Consider the following 22505-nt stretch of genomic DNA (forward strand, 5'->3'; position numbering starts at 1 on the left):
ATTGGCAGGGACACCTCCCACTAGACCAGGTTGCTCAAAACCCCATCCAGCCTGGTCTTGAACACCTCCAGGGATGAATATTTATTAAAAAATGAATGAATACTGTTTATTTTTTACTCCTTGGATTTTTATTTTCCAGCCACAGATGGGAAAAGGAAAGAGGGTATTGTTTTTAAAGTTATCTTTTGATGTCCTTGATGTTCTAGTCAACACTTTGTCCCATTTAAGCATTTGAATGTTGGTGTTGATTCTATTTTACCTTTCTTGGGAAGTGATTTTAGATCAGGTTTTTCCAGACATTGCATGTGAATATTTGATACAAGCTTTAACCCAAATGTGAAATGTGCTATGTGAAACAAAACCTTTTTTCTGTACATAGCGGTTATAATCCAGAATCTTCCCACCTATGTTTCCAATTTTGCTCTTTGTGCTAGTCAAAATATACTCCTCCACCACTTTATTACTACTGTTTCCCTCAAACATGTCGGGCCAAGCTTGTCCCTGGTATAATACCGTATGGCCAAGTGAGTGGTGTAACCAGATGTGCCCATTTCCCACGCCCCCCACCCATGGTTCATTTTTCATGGGACCCATATTATTTCATTTCTTCCTTTTGTTGTGAATATTCCACTCCTGCTCTCCTACCTACTTTCAGATGTTTTCAAAACCTTTTCTACAGGTTTTTTTTTCCCCAAGAACGTAGCCAGCAATCAACTCAGCAGTTACCTGCTGTCAGTCAACTTGCAAAGCCATAGGTCAATGAGACAAAGACTGATCTCTGTTAATACAGTGAGCAGAAGTATCTATGTGTATTTATCCAGACTAAAATTTGAATTTTGCTCAGTTTGCTGAAGAAATAAGTATTTTTCTAAACAGAACTATTCAGATTCAACTCTGCTTCCACTGAATGCAAATGGGAGTTTTATTATGGACTCACATAAGAAAGGGAGAGTCCTGCTGAAGTACGTGAGTTGGCCCTAGAAATGTTTCATTTCTTTGTGCTGAGCCTGGTCAGGTTATGGCCAGGAATTCTCCACTGAAAGAGGCCAATGCACACATGGTATTTTTCTGGCATTATAGCACAGGTGACTTGGACCTGGACTGCTACAGGCAGATTTACGTTTCTTTCTTTCATCTATGCTGCATCTGTCTCGATTGCTGTGCCTTGAATATTTAGTTCAAAATGGATTAGAGTGTTTGAAGTGATATTAAAATATTCAAGGTGATAGAGCGTGTCCAGAGAAGGGCAACGGAGCTGGTGAGGGGTCTGGAGAACAAGTCTTGTGAGGAGCGGCTGAGGGAGCTGGAGGTGTTCAGCCTGGAGAAAAGGAGGCTGAGGGGAGACCTTCTCGCTCTCTACAACTCCCTGAAAGGAGGGTGTAGCCAGCGGGGGTCGGTCTCTTCTCCCAAGTCACAGGCGATGGGACAAGAGGAAATGGCCTCAAGTTGCACCAGGGGAGGTTTAGGATGGATACTAGGAAACATTTCTTCCCGGAAAGGGTTGTGAAGCCTTGGAAGAGGCTGCCCAGGGCAGTGGTGGAGTCGCCATCCCTGGAGGTATTTGAAATATGTGTAGGCGTGGTGCTGAGGGACATGGTTTAGTGGTGGAGTTGGCAGTGTTAGGTTAAGGGTTGGACTTGATGATCTTAAAGATCTTTTCCAACCTAAACGATTCTATATTGTGTGAGTCTTAAGTAAGCATTTGCCTTTCTCTTGTCATCTAAATTCATTGTCTTCAGGGGCTGAGCCTGGCCCTTTTGTCAGGAAAGGATAGTTTATGGACATGGAGACTAAATAGTGTTCTTGACTTTTCTGGTTTGGGTTTGATCTCAGTGTCTCATTGTTACCGAGGGGATTCTTTACTCCTTTTGAGCCTCTCTTGTGTCTTTTCAAGGGCAGTGTAAATAAACTTGCTGTTTCTGGCATGCATGAAAAAAACCGGATCCTCGTTTCTTCTCCAAAACTCCTCTTATTGTTATCTCTGTTGGCTCCTCTGCTTGTCTTCACGTGTACAGCAGATGTCACATTGGAGACTCCTAATATTCTCCTTTCTTACCCAACCTTCCCTTACTCTATGTTCCATTTTAGTGAGTGTTTTCGATCACTCTTGTCTGCAGGTCATTCATGCATACCACTGCCTTCGTTTTATTTTCCATACACCCTGTGGACACAGTGAGTCATATTTTCCTTATTTTTGCAGAAAGAAGGAACTGGATCTTCAGCAAGATTAACCGTCTGACTTTGCTACACCACTGTGACATCTCTGTTAGTAGGCTGGGGGGCATCACTTTCCATTTTCAAATCCCATGATCATTTAACACTCAAGTCTTCAGTTCCTCCTTTCAAGGGCACAGGAATTATGAAACAGAAAAATCAGAATCGTGGAATAGTTTAGGTTGGAAGGGACCTTAAATATAATCTAGTTCCAACCCCCCTGCCCTGGGCAGGGACACCTCCCACCAGACCAGGTTGCTCAAAGCCCCATCCAACCTGGCCTTGAACCCCTCCAGGGATGGGGCAGCCACAGCTTCTCTGGGCAACCTGGGCCAGGGTCTCACCACCCTCACAGCAAAGAATTTCTTCCTGAGATCCCATCTCAATCTCCCCTCTCTCAGTGTAAAACCCTTCCCCCTTGTCCTATGGCTCCCCTCCCTGATCAAGAGTCCCTCCCCAGCTTTCCTGGAGCCCCTTTAGGGACTGGAAGGGCTGCTATAGGGTCTCCCCAGAGCATTCTCTGAAGAGAAGGCTCTGTGGTATAGTGAAACTGATGTACAGTGAAAGTAAGTGATTTTCCACTGACTTTAGGAAGCCTATAGATATCTTGGACTGTCTGTTTTTCAGGGCAGGGACTGTACATGGCTTCTGTGTTTGGGCAGCATGTAACAGTCTAGTGCAGCACCATGACCAGGCCAGCAGAAATATGATTAGAAAATTATTAATGATGTATACAGAATTAATGTATATACTATTAGCTTATAACTTAAACAGGAGCTGGTGTCAGAAAAGCTGGGCTTGCTGTCATCTCCTAGTGGCTTCATTGCTAGAGAGAATGCATAGAGAAGGAATATGAGAACTGCTAGAAAGAAAGAGCGGGGAAAGTGAGGACAAATAAGAGGTGAAGTTCAGACAGAAAATGCAGTAATTTGTCTTGCTCTTGGGGACATCTGTATTTTCCTTTCACCCCTTCAGAGAAGGAGTCCATAGACTCCTCTGATTCCCATTGCTTGACCATCTGTGGCAGACCAGCAAGCTGAGTCAGATTTTGTCTTAGCCTTCACCGATATAAAATGATCCTGGTTTCTGTTCGTTTTTTCTTGCCTTTGGGTTTAATCCGCCTCTGGTAGATACAGGATGGCAGTAGTGACAGCTGTCACCTTGAAAGAGGAATGGAAATAGCATGCTGGCTGGGACAAAATGAGAAGAGCTGGTGCTTTTGGGGAGTGGGTTGGCATCAGACTGGCAAATGCTCTTCTGTGCCCTCTCCTCGCTTCGCCTGTGAGTACACCCCTCAGCAAGGTTGCTGGCAACACCAAGCTGTGTGGTGAGGTTGACATACCTGGAGGGAAGGGACGCCATCCAGAGGGACCTGGACAGGATGGAGATGTGAGCCTGTGTGAACCTCATGAAGTTCAACCAGGCCAAGTGCAAGTCCTGCACCCGGGTTATGGCAATCCCAAGCACAAATCCAGTCTGGGCAGAGAATGAATGGAGAGCAGCCTTGAGGAGAAGGACTTTGGGGTGTTGGTGGATGAGAAGCTCAACACAAGCTGGCAATGTGCACTGGCAGCCCAGAAAGCCAACCGCATCCTGGGCTGCATCAAAAGAAATGTTGCCAGCGGGGTGAGGGAGGTCATTCTACCCCTCTGTTCTGCTCTGGTGAGACTCGGCCTGGAGTACTGTGTCCAGCTTTGGAGTCCTCAGCACATGAAGGGACATGGACCTGTTGCAACAGGTCCAGCGGAGGGCCATGAAGATGCTCCAAGGGCTGGAGCCCCTCTGCTGTGAGGACAGGCTGAGAGAGTTGGGGGGGTTCAGCCTGGAGAAGAGAAGGCTCTGGGGAGACCTTAGAGCCCCTTCCAGTCCCTAAAGGAGCTCCAGGAAAGCTGGGGAGGGACTCTTGATCAGGGAGGGGAGCCATAGGACAAGGGGGAAGGGTTTTAAACTGAAAGAGGGGAGATTTAGATGAGATATTGGGAGGAAATTCTTTGCTGTGAGGGTGGTGAGACCCTGGCCCAGGTTGCCCAGACAAGCTGTGTCTGCCCCATCCCTGGAGGGGTTCAAGACCAGGCTGGATGGGGCTTTGAGCAACCTGGTCTGGTGGGAGGTGTCCCTGCCCATGGCAGGGGGTTGGAACTGGATGGTCTTTAAGGTCCCTTCCAACCCAAACTATTCTATGATTCTATGCCCCTGTTGCCACTCAGTTCTCATTACCCTGAGGTGCTGATGACTCGGTCACTTGCTCCAAACTGCTGTTATGCCTTGAGAGCATGTGGGTCTGTCCTGGATAAATTCCGCTGCTTCCATGCTCATGGCCTGCTCTCTGGTAAAGAGCCCAGACAGAACTGCCAGCTGTGCTTAAAGTCTTTGGGGCCTTCTCCATTTATTAGCTGTAGAATAGTTCTATTTTTAAAAGCCTTTGCTTTTTTGTCTTGGCTTAATTTTCACCTCGCTTTCGCCCTTTAGAAAGGCAATGAGACCCTCCCGAGGTGGGATCTCAGCCTGACGGCGGTGTGAATATGAAGCTTCATGCTGCAATCTATCCACTTGTTCATTCTCGCCTTAGTAGTTCAAAAACCTCATCATTGTTTTTCCCCCTCCGCTCTTATAACCTCCTCTTGTGCAGGAGTTGGTTGTTTGGATTGTGGCAATGGCCTTTTTGCTTTCCTTCCTGCTGCTTCTCGACAGCCGGTCTGGACAAGCCCCTCACAATTACTGCTGCTTTGTTAATTTGCCGGGTTTTTTTCATGCCCTCCCGCTATTCTTATATTGCGCTGGTGTTTATTTGACCACATACTGATACAACATTTACAGTTACCAATTAGGATCAAAATACTGCTTTGACATTTACCTGAAACTCAAGGTCTTTATTGCTGAGACACCGGACTTCAGAGAGTTTCTCTGACGCAAGGCACAACCTCGCTCGTGCTCTCATTTGTGAGGGGTAAGTCCTGTGATTAATGATGTCCGTAAACCTTGAGGAGAGATTTGCTTACAGCGAGTGGGCAAAACAGCATCTCTGCACTTAGAGCGTTTCTGGTTCTTACATCTTTTATAAAGCCTTCTCTTGTCATGGTCAGCATCACACGTTGGGGGAACATCCTAATTTTAGAAGGAAAAACCATTAGGCCAAATTGAGCAAATGGCAAAGTTCCACCATTGGTAATCATTGGTAATGATCCAGGCTTAAAATTAGCTTCTCTTTGGGTTTTTTTTTTTTCTGTCTAAATTACATGGGAGACCGCTATGTGTAAGTCATTTTCTCTGCTTTCTTTCCCTTCTTCTCATCTTTCCTCTCCCTCCTTTTTGTTCTGCTTCTTTTTCTCTTCCTTTCTGTGTTTCCATCCTGTGTGTGCTTTTCTATTGCAGTTCTGATACGCAGAAGCTTAATTTACCTCTTCTTTGTCTACCAGTTAAAATGAGAGTGAACGTGATAGAATATAACTACCTTACTATGCCAAAGAAATATACTGATGGAGCAGTTCAAGTCTTTTTTGTATTTTCTCAGGCTCTTTGCAAACTTCACCAGACAGCAGCTTTTTTGAAGAAGATTTTTTATTATAAAAACTGAAATCTCCCAACTCAAGGCTGATTGAAATCAATAGTAAAACTCTCAGTAATCTTGTTAGGAACAGAATTATTTCAGGTCAGTGTTTTTAAATGTCTCATCCTTGATTTCTACTCAGCCTTAATACTTACAAACCATTATTGTGGGAGTTGTTCTTACCAGGAGGAAGAGGTTTATTGCACCATCACGACAAGAAATGCAGAGCAGCAGCTTGGTCTCAGTCTTGCAGGCTCACAACCGGACACACAGCCCTGTGAGCTGCGTAGCATCTCTTCCGTGGTGTGTTTTGTGTCTATTTAAGTCTATATGTGGTGTTAAACTCTTGAGTACCCGTTTGCTGGAAAAAAGCACTGTATAGTCCCCTTTTCCCATCTGCTTCAGGGTCGGACGCTTAGTTTGCTCCTGACCTTAAGCTTAATTTTCAACTTTGTCCTTACCCTGTAGAAGTGCCATACCCAGACCCTTGCTTGCCCTCGTTAGATATTTTTGTACCTCGATTAGATCCCCCCATTCTGCCATTTCAAAGCTAAGTATTTTAAGATGTTCATCAGAAGACATATCTCCCATTCCTCAGTGTTAGTCGTCCTGATCTCCTCTTGGATCTCACCCAAAATGCGCATGTCCTCCTTTAAACTTGGTGCCTCAGCCACAGTACAAGCTGTTCCCAAAAAAAGGCTTGATGAGAGGAGGGCAATAAAGAGTGGTTTTATCATTTCTTTTGCTTTGTGGACTGATTGACCCCCCTCCACCTTTGAGCATTTACTTAGCTTTCCTTCCAGCTGTTACATGCAGAGTGAAGAGCTAGAAAGGGAAAAGCCTTTTCTGAATGTTTTAATTCTTCATTTCATCCGCCCGAATACCGTTCACCTCTGAAGGACACACCGGCGCCAGCTATTTATCTAGGTTAATGCTCTTTATTTCAGTTTGCGAGTAAATATCTAAGTCCCAAATATCTAATTCAAATCCAGTTAAAAAGTACAATTCCAGCTTGGTTTTCCCACACTTCTACTCTCTCTCTCTCTGTATCATTCAGTGCTGCCCCAGGCAATTTAAACATATTTATAAAGTCACATATTTAGATGCCTTTTAAAAAGACATACACATTCAAAAGATACATGTTTCCATACCAGTTACAGTGTGGGAAAAAAATGTGTTAGACTGAGGTACATGGGAATCACAAGTGTTTATTTCAACAAGCCTAAAAGTGAAGGTGTCTCAGTAAAAGTGAGAATTTTCTCATATTTTCTTCACACCAATATTCTGCTTGGAAGTGGTACCTTGGGCAGCCTCAGCTGATTAAAACAGTCGGAGCAACGAGGAAGGTATGGGACTCCCTGACAAGCCATAGCACTGCTTTACCCTGTAGCTGATATACCATAACCTATACACCCTTTGAGGTGATTCTCCAAATTGATCATCGAAGCAGCTCTCTCCAAGCTGAATGTAAGATGTAAGCCTGCAACATCATCTCATTTTGCTTATGGCAATCAGGATAGTCTCTTCCACTTGTCCTAATTTTTTGGAAAACAGGACAATCATAGAATCATAGAATGGTTTAGGTTGGAAGGGACCTTAAAGACCATCCAGTTCCAACCCCCTGCCCTGGGCAGGGACACCTCCCACCAGACCAGGTTGCTCAAAGCCCCATCCAACCTGGCCTTGAACCCCTCCAGGGATGGGGCAGCCACAGCTTCTCTGGGCAACCTGGGCCAGGGCCTCACCACCCTCACAGGAAAGATATCGACATATTTAACTAAGAAGCAATCAGGATGAGTCTCCTATGACCAAAAATTTGACTTCTATGTTTGAAATGTTCCCTTTTTTATACTTAAAAAGTTTTTATTTGAAAAAGCAAAATTTGAACACTGGAGAACATGCAAGGTATGAAAATATATTTGAAAGATTCAGAGGAAGCTTTATTCAATATTTTCCTAGTGCTTTTCTTTTGCGGTGGGAGGCAGCTTGGGAGGGGAGGAGGCAGTTTAGGTTAGCTCTTTCCTCAGCTCAGGGATTTGAAATAACTCCCTACCTTTTTCAGAATTTCTTCTTCCCCAAAATACCTTTACCAAAATGACTGTTTTCAATAAAAAAATCAAATCAAGCAAAAAGATTAAAAGGCACAAAACATATAAGAATAAACTACTTAAATTCTTACAAAATATCTTGGGTTTAGGTCAGAAGAAACATTTGTATGTGCTTCACTTGGGTGGTGAGATCCTTCTGCTGGATCAAGCACTGGCTGGCTGGATGATCCCAAAGAGTGGTGCTCAGTGGAGTTAAATCCAGCTGGCTGCCGGTCACAAGTAGTGTTCCTCAGGGCTCAGTGTTGGGACCATTTCTGTTTAACATCTTCATTGACAATCTTGATAATGACATGGAGTGTATCATCTGTAAGTTCGCAGATGACACCAAGTTAAGTGGGAGTGTTGATCTGCTTGAGTACAGGGAGGCTCTACAGAGAGACTTAGATAGGTTGGATGGATGGGCCAACATTAATGGTATCAACTTCAACAAGGCCAAGTGCCAGGTCCTTCACTTGGTCCACAACAACCCCATGCATCTGTGCAGGCTTGGGGAAGTGTGGCTGGAAAGCTGCCTGGTGGAAAAGGACTTGGGGGTTCTAATTGACAAGTGGCTGAATATGAGCCAGCAGTGTGCCCAGGTGGCCAAGAAAGCCAACGGCATCCTGGCTTGTGTTAGAAATAGCGTGACCAGCAGAAGTAGGGAGGTGATTGTGCCCCTGTACTCAGCACTGGTGAGGCCACACCTGGAGTATTGTGTCCAGTTTTGGGCACCTCAATCCAAGAGAGATATCGAGGTGCTGGAGCGAGTGCAGAGGAGGGCAACGAAGCTGGTGAAGGGCCTGGAAAACAAATCCTATGAAGAGCGGTTGAAGGATCTGGGACTGTTTAGTTTGAGGAAGAGGAGGCTGAGGGGAGACCTCATCACTCTCTACAACTACTTGAAAGGACATTGTAGAGAGGTTGGTGCCGGTCTCTTCTCACAAGCAAATAACGATAGAACAAGAGAGAATGGATTCAAGCTGCAACAGGGTAGGTTTAGACTGGACATTATGAAGAAATTCTTCACAGTGAGAGTGATCAGACACTGGAACAGGCTGCCCAGGGAGGTGGTTGAGTCACCATCCTTGGATGAGTTTAAGAGTCGCTTAGATGTGGTGTTGGGCGATATGATGTAGGGAAGAACTTTGTAGAGTAGGGTAGATGGTTGGGCTCGATGATCCCAAGGGTCTTTTCCAACCTAGATGATTCTATGATTCTGTGATTCTGTCACGCTGGCCCACACCATGGATGGCCCCGAGCTCCCAGTTCTGCTGATGGAGGGAGAGTTTGGGGGATGGACCAGTCTCCCCTTAGGGTGAAGGCTAACCTTTGAGTGAGTGCATCTTTCCCTAAACTAACTGTATGGAGCCAGTCTCTATGGATTTTTAAGAACTGAGGGACTTGGGTCGTTGGAGGACTTGGGGGAGGAATAACCCCATGCACCAGTACAGGTTGGAGGCTGACCTGCTGGAGAGCAGCTCTGTGGAAAAAGACCTGGGAGTCCTGGTGGACAGCAGGATGGCCATGAGCCAGCAATGTGCCCTTGTGGCCAAGAAGGCCAATGGCATGCTGGGGTGCATCAAGAAGATTATAGCGTGCAGGCCGAGGAAGGTCATCCCCCTCCTCTGCTCTGCCCTGGTGAGGCCCTGTCTGGAGCACTGTGTCCAGTTCTGGGCTCCCCAGTTCAAGAAGGACAGGGAACTGCGGGGGAGGGTACAGCAAGGGGCTATGAAGATGATGAGGGGTTTGGAACATCTGTACAGCTGTACAGCCTGGAGAAGAGAAGGCTCCGGCGAGACCTCATAGCAGCCTTCCAATATCTGAAGGGAGCCTACAGGAGAGCCGGAGAGGGACTCTTTGTCAGGAGATGTAGTGACAGGACAAGGGGTAATGGTTTTAAATTGGAAGAGGGGAGATTTAGGTTAGATATGAGGAGGAAATTCTTTCCTGTGAGGGTGATGAAGCACTGGAACAGGTTGCCCGGGGAAGTTGTGGCTGCCCCATCCCTGGAAGAGTTTAAGGCCAGGCTGGATGGGGCTTTGAGCAACCTGCTCTAGTGGAGGTGTCCCTGCCCGTGGCAGGGGGGTTGGAACTTGGTGATCTTTAAGGTCCCTTCCAACTCTAACCATTCGATGATTCTATGATTCTATGATCTCTCTGATGAGGAAAGGCTGAGGGACATGGGCCTTTTTAGTCTGGAGAAGAGAATACTGAGGGGGGATCTGATCAACGCCTATAAACACTTAAAGGGTGGGTGTCAGGAGGATGGGGCCAGGCTTCTTTCAGTGGTGCCCAGTGACAGGACAAGAGGAAATGGGCACAAACTTGAACATGGGAAGTTCCATCTAAACATGAGGAGGAACTTCTTTCCTGTGAGGGTGGCAGAGCCCTGGAAGAGGCTGCCCAGAGAGGTGGTGGAGTCTCCCCCTCTGGAGACATTCAAAACCTGCCTGGACATGTTCCTGTGGAACCTGCTCTGGGTGGACCTGCTTTGGCAGGGGGTTGGACTAGATGATCTCCAGAGGTCCCTTCCAACCCCCTATCATTCTGTGAACCAAGACAATTAGCTCATGTGGAAATGTCTGCACTGCAGATAATTGTATTTAGACAAGGTTGTCTTAAAACAACTATGACAACAAGAAGTTACGTGCACACATTTCCACAACAGAGAACAAATAAATTCCCACTTTATGTTTTTGGAGCAGTATAGATCAACTCCCCTTTTCTGCTGCAGGAAGCAAAAAGACCTTATTTTAACACCCTCTGTTGCTCCTTCTTAATTTCCTATGCTTATAACTGCTGCCAATTAGACTAAAGGATGGATGTGGTCCGAGATATCCTCCAGTCTTTGTAATAAGCATGTTGACCAAGAAAACTAGCAGGGTCCTGGATGCCCTTTCTTTTGGGCAGATTGCTGCTTCCTGGCTGTCCCTGCACAGCCGCGCCGGGAAGTTAACTTTCTGCATTGGCAGCATGAATTGTTCGCTACTCAGCTGACAGGCTTCTGAAATCACAAAATTGGGTTAAAATGGAGAAGATTAAAATAGCAATCTGCAAGATTCATTTTCCTTGACTTCTGAGCTAAGGGAAGGATTCAACTTGTGTTGTCAAATATTTCTTCCAACCCAGCTTTTTTAAGTACATGTGCGATTTCTACCCAAATATAGGTGGGGTTTCCAGAAGACTGCAGGCACCGTGGGTCTTGAAATGAATTTGTGAAGGTTTGGGAAACAGGGCGTTGTGATGATTGTGATGTGCATTGGCTTAAAAAATACCAGACAGGGAAAAGAGCAGTATAGTGTGACTTAGGGAAGTCATCAAATGACAAATCCTTTGCCAGCATGGCCAACAAATTAGAGGAAGAATCTAGTGCCCACCACATTTAACAACTATTATGGATGTAAAATTGAAGTTTGAAGGGTTTTACTTCTTTAGCCCTGTAGTTTTTCACCTAAATCTCCAGCTTTTTTCACTTGGGTCTCTGGGAATGAAATCTCCACCTTGCTCCACACATATGTGTGTTGTTTATGAGCACAGATGGTTACTGACCTTCCAGTTTGGTTGGGGAATCTTGTGGTGTTTTCAGCCAAGGACTTTTAGAGTCTATGGGAACTGAAAATTAATTGTTTCCACCAGTAAGATGGTGTCTTGTGGTTGTTGGTATCTTTTTATTGTTTTTGATGAATGTGTCATAGTCACATTTCTGTGTTAAAAAAAGGACATCAGAACTCATGCTGACAGACTTAAACTAATTTGAATGATATCAAATATCAACTGCCTCATTTTCTTGCTAGAGGGCTGCAGTTTAGCTGGCAGAATGGAGAGGAATTGGCAAATTGGACCGGCACCTTTAATTTCACGGATGACGGAGCAGTGAAGAGTGGCAGTGACACAGGCACCAGGTACCAACACCCGAGGGAATGACTACAGAGATTTCTCTCTCTCTCTTTGTATGAACCACAAACGTGAGCACAGGCTGTATGAAAAATGAGATTTTCAGTTTGCTGCTCGGTGCTGCTCCCCATGGCACAGAAGATGGCAGGGATGCCCAAGTGCTGTGTTGTTTTCCCCCACCAAGGCCTTGGGGACATTTTGGAATACGGCACAAGTGTCCACACAGCACACAGGAGGGTGACTTCTGTGTCCTGACCTCTCATATTTCCATTTTCCCCCACTCCCAGAGCCATGTGTCAACATGTGAGAGAGTGGGACCTGGGTGGGGAACGTCCCAACATGACAATAATGATGCATGAAGAGCACATTGGAGAATCTGGCCCAAGGCTTTCTTTATAATAGAATATGTGTTCTAAGAAAACGTAGTTTAACACAAAAATCTTTCCAGGGCCTAGTAGGGAAGAAGGGTTCTATCAAGATAAGACTAGAATATTTCATTTATTTTTTATTATTGAAAATATGAGGAGCACTGATGTGCCGTGGCAATTTTTGTACTTATTAATTTGTAGTAGGATCCTTTTGACTGACGTGTATCTGAGGGGTCTTTCTGCATAAATCTGGATAAAGGCATAGGGTGAATATTTGGGGTGTCTTCCTGGAGCCTCAGTTGTAGAGGTTGAAAATCCTGAGTCATGTGTAGTATCAAGTTCAATAAGTAGCAAGGAAATCTTAGAAAGGCTGTAAGATAAAGAAAATATAAAATGAATTAAAAGAAGCTTACGATTAATACCTGTGTACAAATAAAACTCTCTCTGGATAAATTATGTATTTCATTTAAAATATCGTCATTTTGGTAACCATATGCCACTGCAGCTGTGGAGCTGATGATAGCATGTCAAAAGCAAGCGGAAGTACAGGGTCTGACCTCCCAAAAATGATCCAGTCTCACTGAACCGCAGCGACGCTGCAGTTCCTGCTCTGGCTCTTCGGGGTAGTGTGGTCCCGTGCCAGTGCCCGCCACTCGGCTGGTTTAACTCGTTACGGTTCTTTATCGAAAGAACCAGCTAAAGCTGCAGGGCTTTTTTTTGCTCAGAGCAAGGGAAAAATGGTTCATTCTCTATATGTATATATGGATGTGTGCCTCTGTCTGTCTGCCTATTGATCGATCTCTACTGTTGTTGCCTTTGTGCATGCATTTATGGTTTGTATATGCAAAGTCTCCAGCTTAGGCACTTGGCATATAAAAGAACTGAATGTGGCACTAAGATATCTTCTTGGAGTCCTGAGAGAATTAATAAATATGGGTTTCCCCCTCCAGGCACCCCTGACAGAGACAATTGAACCATCATTGATTGTGGAACGGGGAACCAAAACCCATGACTGCAAAATACACGCTCATTGTGAGGCACTGAGCGACAGTGCTATTCTGAATTTGTTTAGAAAGACAAAGAGATTCAGAGTGTGTTTTTGATACAAACAGGTTCAAACTGCACAAGTTAGGTATAAATTTCCAAGGTTATATCAATGAAAGATGCAAATTTCAAAGACTGTGTCATGCTAATGACTGGGAAGCTGAAAGATGGGGAAAGATGGGAAAGATCCTGAAAGGAGGGTGTAGAGAGGTGGGTGTTGGCCTCTTCTCCCAAGTGAATAATGACAGGACCAGAGGAAATGGTCTGAAGTTGTGACAGGGGAGGTTTAGATTAGATATTAGGAGTAATTACTTTACTGAGAGAGTGGTCAGGCACTGGAACAGCCTGCCCAGGGAGGTGGTGGAGTCACCGTCCCTGGAGGTATTTAAGAAATGTGTAGACGTGGCTCTTCAGGGCATGCTCTAGTGCCCGAGATTGTTGGTTTGTGTCTGTTTGTGGGTTTTGTTTGTTTGTGGTTTTTTTTTTTGTTGTTGTTGGTTTTTTTGTTTGTTTTTTTTTTTTTGTTGTTGGTTGGACTCGATGATCTCAAAGGTCCCTTCCAACCATTAAGATTCTGTGATTCTGTGATTTTGAGTTAGGGATAAGTCTAGCTCCAACATAGATTGCACGTAAGTGTGTTACAGATACTATTTGTCTGCCTGAAAGCTGAGAATACAGGAAAATAAAAAAGGACTGTATAAATGTGGAGGTGAGGCTGGAGATGAGGCTGCGTGGTGAATAACTGCAGAGCTATGTCATAAATTGTTCACTGTTTACCTTTGATCACCTTTCTTACCGTGGTATCACTAAACATCTCCTGAGAGTCTTGATCTGACACCCAACTTCAGGGCTGTTGATATCAATTGAAAACAAACCTTCCTCTAATGAATAATTCTTTCCACCAAACGGAAAACTTGCAGACGATATTTTACCGACCTGATTTTACTTGTATGTATTTACAGGTCTTCAGAGAGTTATCTAAAGTGATAGTAATTATAATCATATGCAGAGTAAATACCTTTCACTGCATGGCTCTGCAGTTTATTGTGTGTTGTCACCTCCCTGTGAAAGGTTTGGTGTTTAAAGATATTAATTGAAATAGATATTGATCTGCTTTTCATTAGTTTGTATCATTTATATATCTGTACGTATATAGATACATGTTTATACGTACATATGTGGTATCAACCCAGCTATATTCTGTAGTTACTCTTTACCTTTTAATCATGTAATGGTGTAGGGACATTGGCAACTCATTCTGTAGGAGTGATTTGTCAGATGAAAAGGAAGGACTTCCAAAGGAAAGGCACACGGAGAGAAGAGCGTTAGAGTTGCCAGACAGCCAGACTTCGTGACACCAGTGGCCATATGAAAACATTGAGCAGTGGAGATTAAACATTGCATGAAAAGGATCAAGTAGGACAAAAATGAAGACTTTTCGTGTTATCTGATTTCAGTAGAAACCGGTCCAGACCTTAACACATACACGATGTTAAGGTGCGGCTTGCAATTGGAATGTTTTTTACCGTCCAGGGGAGCTGATGACGCAGTTTCAGAGAAGGAGCTCTGCTCTGATTGCAGACAGCTCCCCTCTGCCGCAGTAACCACCCTCACCAAGGCTTGTCATCCCAGCACATAAGACAGTTCTTCAGATTACGTAGAACCTGTCCGTGGAGATAAAAGCTAATATCATGAGCTCAGCTCAGCATGTAGTGCAATTGAGAGTGTGGATCATATTTGTGGCACCTAATATTGCTGTGGGTAGATGCCTGACAGAGATCTCTGTTTGCTGGGACTTTTTGGGGCAGCAAAAGCTCCATTTGCGTGCATGTTGCTTTGCTGCAGGTCTTCTAGGTGGCAAAGAATTGTCAAGGAGTAAAAGCAAAACACTCAACATTTCCCAAACGCCATGAGGATGTGTGCTTTCAAACAAAGGAGGACTAGATGGGCTGCAGGTTCTTTGAAACACCCACTCAATGTCAACGAGTTGTTGAATGCTGGGTCATTTTTGGTTCTTACGTATCAGCCATTGCTCAGATTTCTACCTTTTGCTTTTTATCTTGTGCCAAGTATTATAAATCTTACAACATCCTTGTGGGGAATCAGGTAAAGGGTTCTATCTGATGCTGATTATGAGAAATGATAATATGAAACTACTTCCTAGGGCCCTGATTCCTCTGTTCTCCTTTTAATATGTTTTGCAACCTACTGGGACTGTGAGTGCTTAAAGTATTTTTCATTGCCAAGAAGCTGCCCTAATGGTATGATAATCTATCTGCCATACTAGTTCAGTTATGTTGTTCTCTGCCACCTTCAGTCCATCTGAGCAGAAGATCAGGTTCCATGTAGTTGATGAGACCATAGAAGCCTCTGATGGCTGAGAGGAGACATGAGCTTTATACTTTTGGGCCTGTCAGTTTGTACACTGAATTTTTTGATGTGACAAATCTGGAGCTTTGTCCCCAGTGGCTACAAAACAGAAAGTATAATCAATTGGATTCATCAAATATACATTTTACAAGAATGAATGTAAGGGCTTGAGACATCAGACCTCATTTGCCCGGACAGTAGCTAAGGTTGTAGCTAAGTCATGGTGCTGAAGTCCTCATACAAAGATACTAAAATCTTGAGAACCACAAGGAAAAAAAAAAAAAAAATAGCCATTGCTGCAATGATAAACTAAAATGTGGTTTTTGAGACGTTATAGATGTGCAAGCACTGTCATGTGTTTTGTTATGCCTCCCAGGTGGTCATATGGATCACAACATGAGCAGCTTATTTCAATCAGCGTGATGGGAATGGCCTTGATTAAAACAGCCAAACAGCAGTTTATTAAAAATTGGAAGAGTTCTGAAATGCCATTGGTGGAACAGGACTCCCTGCAGCATAACCCAGTGCTGCTTGTCAAGAGCCGATGCTGTTTTCAAACAGGGACTGTGAAAGAAAAGAAGCACCAGTCTCCCCCAAACTACAAAAGAATATACTCTCCAACAGATCATTCTGGGGGTGACATGTTGTAGGGCTGTTTCTGCTTTAGCTCCTGCGGTTACACCCACAGCTGCTGGAGTAGAGCTGTACTGGGTAGTGTATTAGACTGAACTGGGTAGTGTATTAGACTGACATTTTGGAGAGATTTGGGTCCCAAAAAAGTGGACAGATGGGAAGGGAACAATGTGGCCTTGGCAGGAGTGGATGTTTGGTCAATTCCCTGATCATAGAATTATAGAATTGTTATGGTTGGAAGAGACCTTTAAGATGATCAAGTCCACCCGTTAACCCAGCACTGCCAAGTTACTACTAAACCGTGTCCCTCAGCACCACGTCTGCCCGGCTTTTAAATACCTCCAGGGATGGTGACTCCACCACTGCCCTGGGCAGCCTGTTCCAAAGCTTCACAACCCTTTCGAGGAAGAAATATTTCCTAATATACATCCTAAACCTCTCCTGGTGAAACGTGAGGCCATTTCCTCTTGTCCTGTCACTTGTTCCTTAGGAGAAGAGACTGACCCACCCTGGCTACACCTTCCTTTCAGGGAGTTGTAGAGAGCGAGAAGATCTCCCCTCAGCCTTCTTTTCTCCAGGCTGAACATCCCCAGCTCCCTCAGCCGCTCCTCACAAGACTTGTGCTCCAGATCCCTCACCTGGCAGCTCCATTGCCCTTCTCTGGACACACTCCAGCACCTCAATGTCTTTCCTGTCATAAGGGGCCCAAAGCTGGACCCAGCACTCAAGGTGTGGCCTCCCCAGTGCCCGGTACAGGGGGACAGTCACTGCCCCAGTCCTACTGGCCACACTGCTCCTGATCCATTTCAGGATGCTGGTGGCCTTCTTGGCCACCTGCACACGCTGCTGGCTCATACTCAGCCACTGTTGATCAACACCCCCAGGTCCTTTTCCGCCAGGCAGCTCCAGCCACTCTGCCCCAGGCCTGGAGCATCCATGGAGTTGGTGTGACCCAGAGCCCGGCACTTGGCCTTGTTGAACCTCAGACCATTGGTCTTGGCTGATTGATCCAACCTGTCCAGATCCCTCTGTAGAGCCTTCTTACCCTCAAGCAGGTCAACACTCCCACCCACCTTGGTGTCCTCTGCAAACTTAGTCATGTGGCATTGGGCAGCAGAGCCAAGCAATCCCAAATGACCTCTGTGCTGAGATGTGAGGATAGGAGACCAAAATCAGAACAGCAGTGAGCAGCCAGGGCAGTTTGCCAGGAGCTTTCATAGTCATGATAAAAAATGTATCCTGAGGGTATCACAACTACTGTCTTAACTGTGTAAACTGTCCATGAAGTCATGGGACCAGATCAAACAGGGAATCCAGAAAAGGGGCACCTCTGAGATATGACGGATGGATGCATGCGCTTTTCTGAGCTTACTTGGGAGGTACATAGAGCTATCAATGAACTGCTTTTGAAGGACAGAAATATAAAAGTCACTCCTCTTCTGTGGAAGATCAAACTTATGAATTTGGGGTTGGTTCGTGGAAGCACTTTTGTGTTTTGGGGTTTTTTTTAGAGAAAAATCTTTAATTTGGAAGACAGGCAGGGTATCTTGGGAAACTGCCTTTGTCTTGGTGCATGGACATTTCTGATGACATCTATTACCAAAACCCAGAAAAACTTGTGACGCTCTAAGGAGACAAATCAAGCCAAACATTTCAAAATATCCTAGGTGGATGATCAAGAGGTTCATGAGTTAATAGCTTTTAATAAATCTCCTGGAAAGCATGAGTCCCTGTACAAGAACTCCAGCTCCTGACTTTTGTTTGATTACTCTTGTTCTTCTAGAAAAAAAAACAGCCTTGAACTAAAACCAGCCTTGAACTAAAGATGCCATTTCTATCTTTAGCTTCCAGGCATTGGATACTATTTTCCCTTGGTACACTGTATTGAAAAGCTTCCTGCCACTAGTAATTGCTTCCTGGTGCAGTATCTCCCTACTCAGCCACAATATATTTAGATTAAGTTTCATATGCCTCATACTTTTTGGAACATATGTTCCTCAGGTCCTTTCATAACTCTTGCCAGGGTCTCAAGCCCTCAAACATGAAATATCAGAACTGCATGCAGTAATGCAGAAGAGCTATTAGCACGTAATGTATACAAAGATGTATGACCATTTTCTCTTGCTTATATTTTCATTTTTTTGCATGACACAGTTTGTAATGACACATTTTATTCCTAGCTGCAGCCACTTACTGAAAGTTCATGATCAGTTGGACACCTACTACATGTAGTGGCATTAGAGATGAAGATGGTAAAAGATTTAAACCAGTTACAGAATCACAGAATGGAAGGGGTTGGAAGGGACCTCTGGAGATCACCTAGTCCAACTCCCTGCCAGAGCAGGTCCACCCAGAGCAGGTTCCACAGGAACATGTCCAGGCAGGTTTTGAATGTCTCCAGAGGGGGAGACTCCACCACCTCTCTGGGCAGCCTCTTCCAGGGCTCTGCCACCCTCACAGGAAAGAAGTTCCTCCTCATGTTTAGATGGAACTTCCTATGTTCAATTTGTGTCTGTTAGCTCTTGTCCTATCCAGTTAATGCCAGTGACATTGACATGAGCAGATGATAGCCAGGAGGAATGTGAACCATGTATTTTTATATTTGTTGTCCCCAGGGAGGAGGTTAGTTTCACCAACCTGTATAAGAGAGGACTATTCCTTCTCCAGCCTCCTCCTTTGTGCCCACAGCACCGTCTCTCTCACTTCAGTCTTTCAAATACCATCCTGGTGTGGACAAGTCAACACAGGCTCTCAAACAGCAGAAACAACACATGCAAGAATGTGGTTTATTTGTGCCACAGCCCTTGTGAAGTGTAAATTCATCTAAGGGCATCAAACATTTCTGCTTCACTTGCCAGTTCTCAGAGCAGGAGGATCTCCTTTAACACCAGTACGTCCCCAGGTGTTTTCTTTTGCAAGGTGTAGTGTGAAAGGTCATTATTATTTCCATCAACTTCAGAAGCTCCTCTTGTTATTGGTGGTAATTGTGTAATCTAGGGAGCATCTTTGAGAGCAGAGACAAGCTCCCTGTTCCTGCCTGACATGGACTTACCTGTCAGTCAGCATCTACATCAGCTTCTTTATCTGCTAAATAGGGATCATAGAATCATAGAAAGGTGTGTGTTGGAAGGGACCTTAAAGACCATCCAGTTCCAGCCCCCTGCCCTGGGCAGGGACACTTCTCACCAGACCAGGTTGCTCAAAGCCCCATCCAACCTGGCCTTGAACTCCTCCAGGGATGGGGCAGCCACAACTTCTCTGGGCAACCTGGGCCAGGGTCTCACCACCCTCACAGCAAGGAATTTCTTCCTGAGATCTCATCTAGATCTCCCCTCTTTCAGTTTGGTATGTTGATAGTACCTTCCAAATGGGCTTAAAATAATCCTAGGTAAATGTGCCGTGCATAGGGGTAGCATGCACTCTTTTAGGGGAAAAAAACCCATTGCATTGATGTCAGGCCTTTAAACATTTTGACCGAATCTTGTACTTCGTGATGTGGCCACATAGAAATATTAATTGAAACAAAAGCTACTGGGTTTTGGTTGCTCATTCACATGAAGTCATCACCTAGTTTTCTCTGCTCTGGATGAGTTTTCCGGAGCCCCCATAGCCATGATCTGTTCCACCTCAGCTGTATTCTTGCTACAAGGGTCTGAAGATCTCATGCTGGTCTTTCCAGCTGAATGTGGGTCCCCGTGTGCTTTGGGGACTGTGCTCTGAACACACTTGCAAGGTTCCTGAGCAGTGAACCTAGACCTAAGGCTGGCCATGGATCTGCCCATCCTGATGAGCACAGGCACTGCTAATTGGACAGTTCTCTTAATAAGTATTTAGCAGAAGCCTGCAGGGCTTGGTTCATTTATTCTCATTTCTTAGTCACTGGATAATGTGTATTTTTGGAAAGATCTTTGTTTTTCCTGCGGGGTAGGTGGAATCCTTCCTGCGATACTCTGCTCTCTTGCAGCGTAAGTGCAGATCTGACACTGCAGGAATGAACAAATGGGAAGGCAGGTTTTGTTTTTGTTTTTTTTTTTCAGGAGAAAATTGTCTTGTTTAAAAGGTGCCTGACAATTATGCTCAATTATATTTTAAAAACTTTGTTCAATATATCAGACAACTCAGTGCCTCAATCCAAGCTTGCTTGAAGGCAGGATTGAAGTCTCAGGCTTTTTAATTCACGTAGCACAGTCAAGAAAAGCTTACTTTTGATCAAAGCAGGAGCAGCCCAGTTGCAGATGATCAAAGACCTGAGAGTTCGCTGGTGTACTGGGAAACCAAATCTGTCTCTTCACTGGCGAGCCCAGCAAGCTGCTCAGCTGGAAGCGCGGTCGCAATGGGAGACATGAAGGTTGGAAGAGAAGAAAGTCTTAGTTAGTCAAAAATGGAAAATTACAGGGTGAATAGCATCTCATTTCTGGGTATTCAGTGCTGAGAGCCATAAAAAAACCAGAGTCCTCTCTGAGCACTTGCAGCTTGTGTGGTGTTCAGATACAGGGTTTGGTCCTGGGAAAATGTTGTAAGTTTGAAAGCTAAAATTTGTTGTAAATTTGAAAGCTAAAAATGTTGTGGATTTGAAATGGTCATAGAGCTGTGAGTTGTGTGTAGTGCCCGGTACCCTGGGAAAACGCTACCCCACATGCACCTGAGGTGTTGTGATTCGGATGTTGTTGTGTTCCCTGTTGTAAAGAATCAGGAATTCTTGTTCTGGTTTTTCCATAGATTTGTGACATTTGAGGGATAAAAGCTACTTTGATTTCAACAGGGGAAGCGAAGGCTGTGCAGGGAGAGGACATTCTAGCGGTGACACATCAGCTCTGTTTTACGGATATACAACATGACTGTCATTCTTGTAAAGCTGAAACACAGCCCTTTTCCATAGCAAAAGGAGTAGTCAGGTTTGTCACTCATCACTAATCAAGAGCATAAATCAAAATAAACTCCGCTACACCCTTGCTTCTTAGCTGGATATCAGACTGAGGAAGATGATGGGGAGGACAGCTTCCATTTGTGCTAATTAAGCGTTCTGACAGGCAAATCTGTCTTCATTTGCAGGGAACCGGGTGGTTTAGAGTGGGAGTTAATAGGCAGAAGCAGCACTCGGAGCCCAGGGAGTGGGTGAGACCGATGCTTCCTCTGGCAGAGCGCTGGGGATGGTGGTGGTGGGGCTGGTCTCCAAATGCTCCCAGCAAGACCAGACCCCACCGAGCGGAGGAGCTGGGTCTCGAGAACATCTGTGGGGGTTGAAAGAACCCCTGTCCCTTGTGCTAGAGCCCGGTGTCATGCAAGAGCTGTATCCTGGGAAAGTACAATGGGAAGCACCTCTGTGGGAAGAGGTTGGCCGGTGCTCCTGGGAGCTGCCTCTGCTCATTTGCCTTAGCGTCTGTCGCAGGAGGGTGCTTGATGCGAAGCAAATAAATAACATGAACACTCCTGGGAGACAGCAAGGAAACTTGGTTTGGTTTTTTTTTTCACTCCTTTGTCTTTTCTTTTAGTCTATTGACCAGATACTGTCTTGCAAAGTCCTTATTGCTGTTGTAGCATCATTAGTGCTTGTAGCCCAAGAGCTGCAGCATCAGTAGCGTTGACACTAAGGAGGCTCAGTGTCTGGCTGGCTGCTTCAGGTGTTGTTCAGGGCTTATGAACAACAGCCCAGAGGATGATTATTCAGCAGCTCAGGCAGGATGAGTTAGTTTCCATCAAGCTCACCCCATGGCCAGCAGTATCTTCTCCCAACTCGGTGCAGAAGTGTCACCACTATTGGTGTCCCCTGGCTTTTCCTTGGGATGCACATATGTCAGGCAGCGTGTCACCCAGCCTGTTTCACGGGTCCTCCCTCTGCACTTATACAAGGTGCCAAATGGTGAATTCGAAACTCCCAGTGACTCTGCTGGAAAAGCTGGAGCTAGTGTGGGTATTAGAGCCTTGCAGGACAGTCCTGTGCTCTTTGAAGGTGTAGGCTAATGGAATAACTCTCCTACAAATGTAATGCTGCCTCATGGATTCCCTTTCAGATCCAGAACTGGTTTATTTTTTTACCCAATCCTTTCCTCCTTACCCTTCTGCCTTTTTGGTAACACATCCTTTTTCATTTCTATTTTTGGTTTGGGGTTCGGGTAAATGGGCAGTGATCAAAGGGAATGGCTGAGACTCAGGAGATTTCATCTCTGTTTCATTAAATGACATCTTTGTCTCCAGTGCCACAGGCTGAAGCCAGCTTTCCCCTGCTGCGGCATTCCCACGTGATAGCATGTGATGTTCGACACCTCAGCTGCAGTTCTCTAACTTAGTAGCAGGGTCAGAAGTGCATAGGAAAGAGAAAAATAGGGGTTAAACTAGATTTTTGCCATT

At 45.0% G+C, this 22505-nt stretch overlaps 1 protein-coding gene across 3 annotated transcripts in view; it reads left to right on the forward strand.

Annotated features, from left to right (window-relative positions):
- The window catches only part of ST8SIA5 (ST8 alpha-N-acetyl-neuraminide alpha-2,8-sialyltransferase 5), a 51164-nt gene that overhangs the window by 10688 nt on the left and 17971 nt on the right, over positions 1-22505 (forward strand). The window contains exon 2 of one of the 3 annotated variants that reach the window (XM_074166419.1): positions 11643-11750. The exons of the other annotated variants lie outside the window; for them this stretch is intronic. Within the exon in view, the coding sequence (XP_074022520.1) occupies positions 11643-11750 (108 nt within the window). The remainder of the gene's footprint in view (positions 1-11642; positions 11751-22505) is intronic. 3 annotated transcript variants of the gene reach the window in all.

The sequence above is a fragment of the Numenius arquata genome, chromosome Z, assembly GCF_964106895.1.
Source record: "Numenius arquata chromosome Z, bNumArq3.hap1.1, whole genome shotgun sequence".
In the NCBI taxonomy this organism is placed as follows: Eukaryota; Metazoa; Chordata; class Aves; order Charadriiformes; family Scolopacidae; genus Numenius; species Numenius arquata.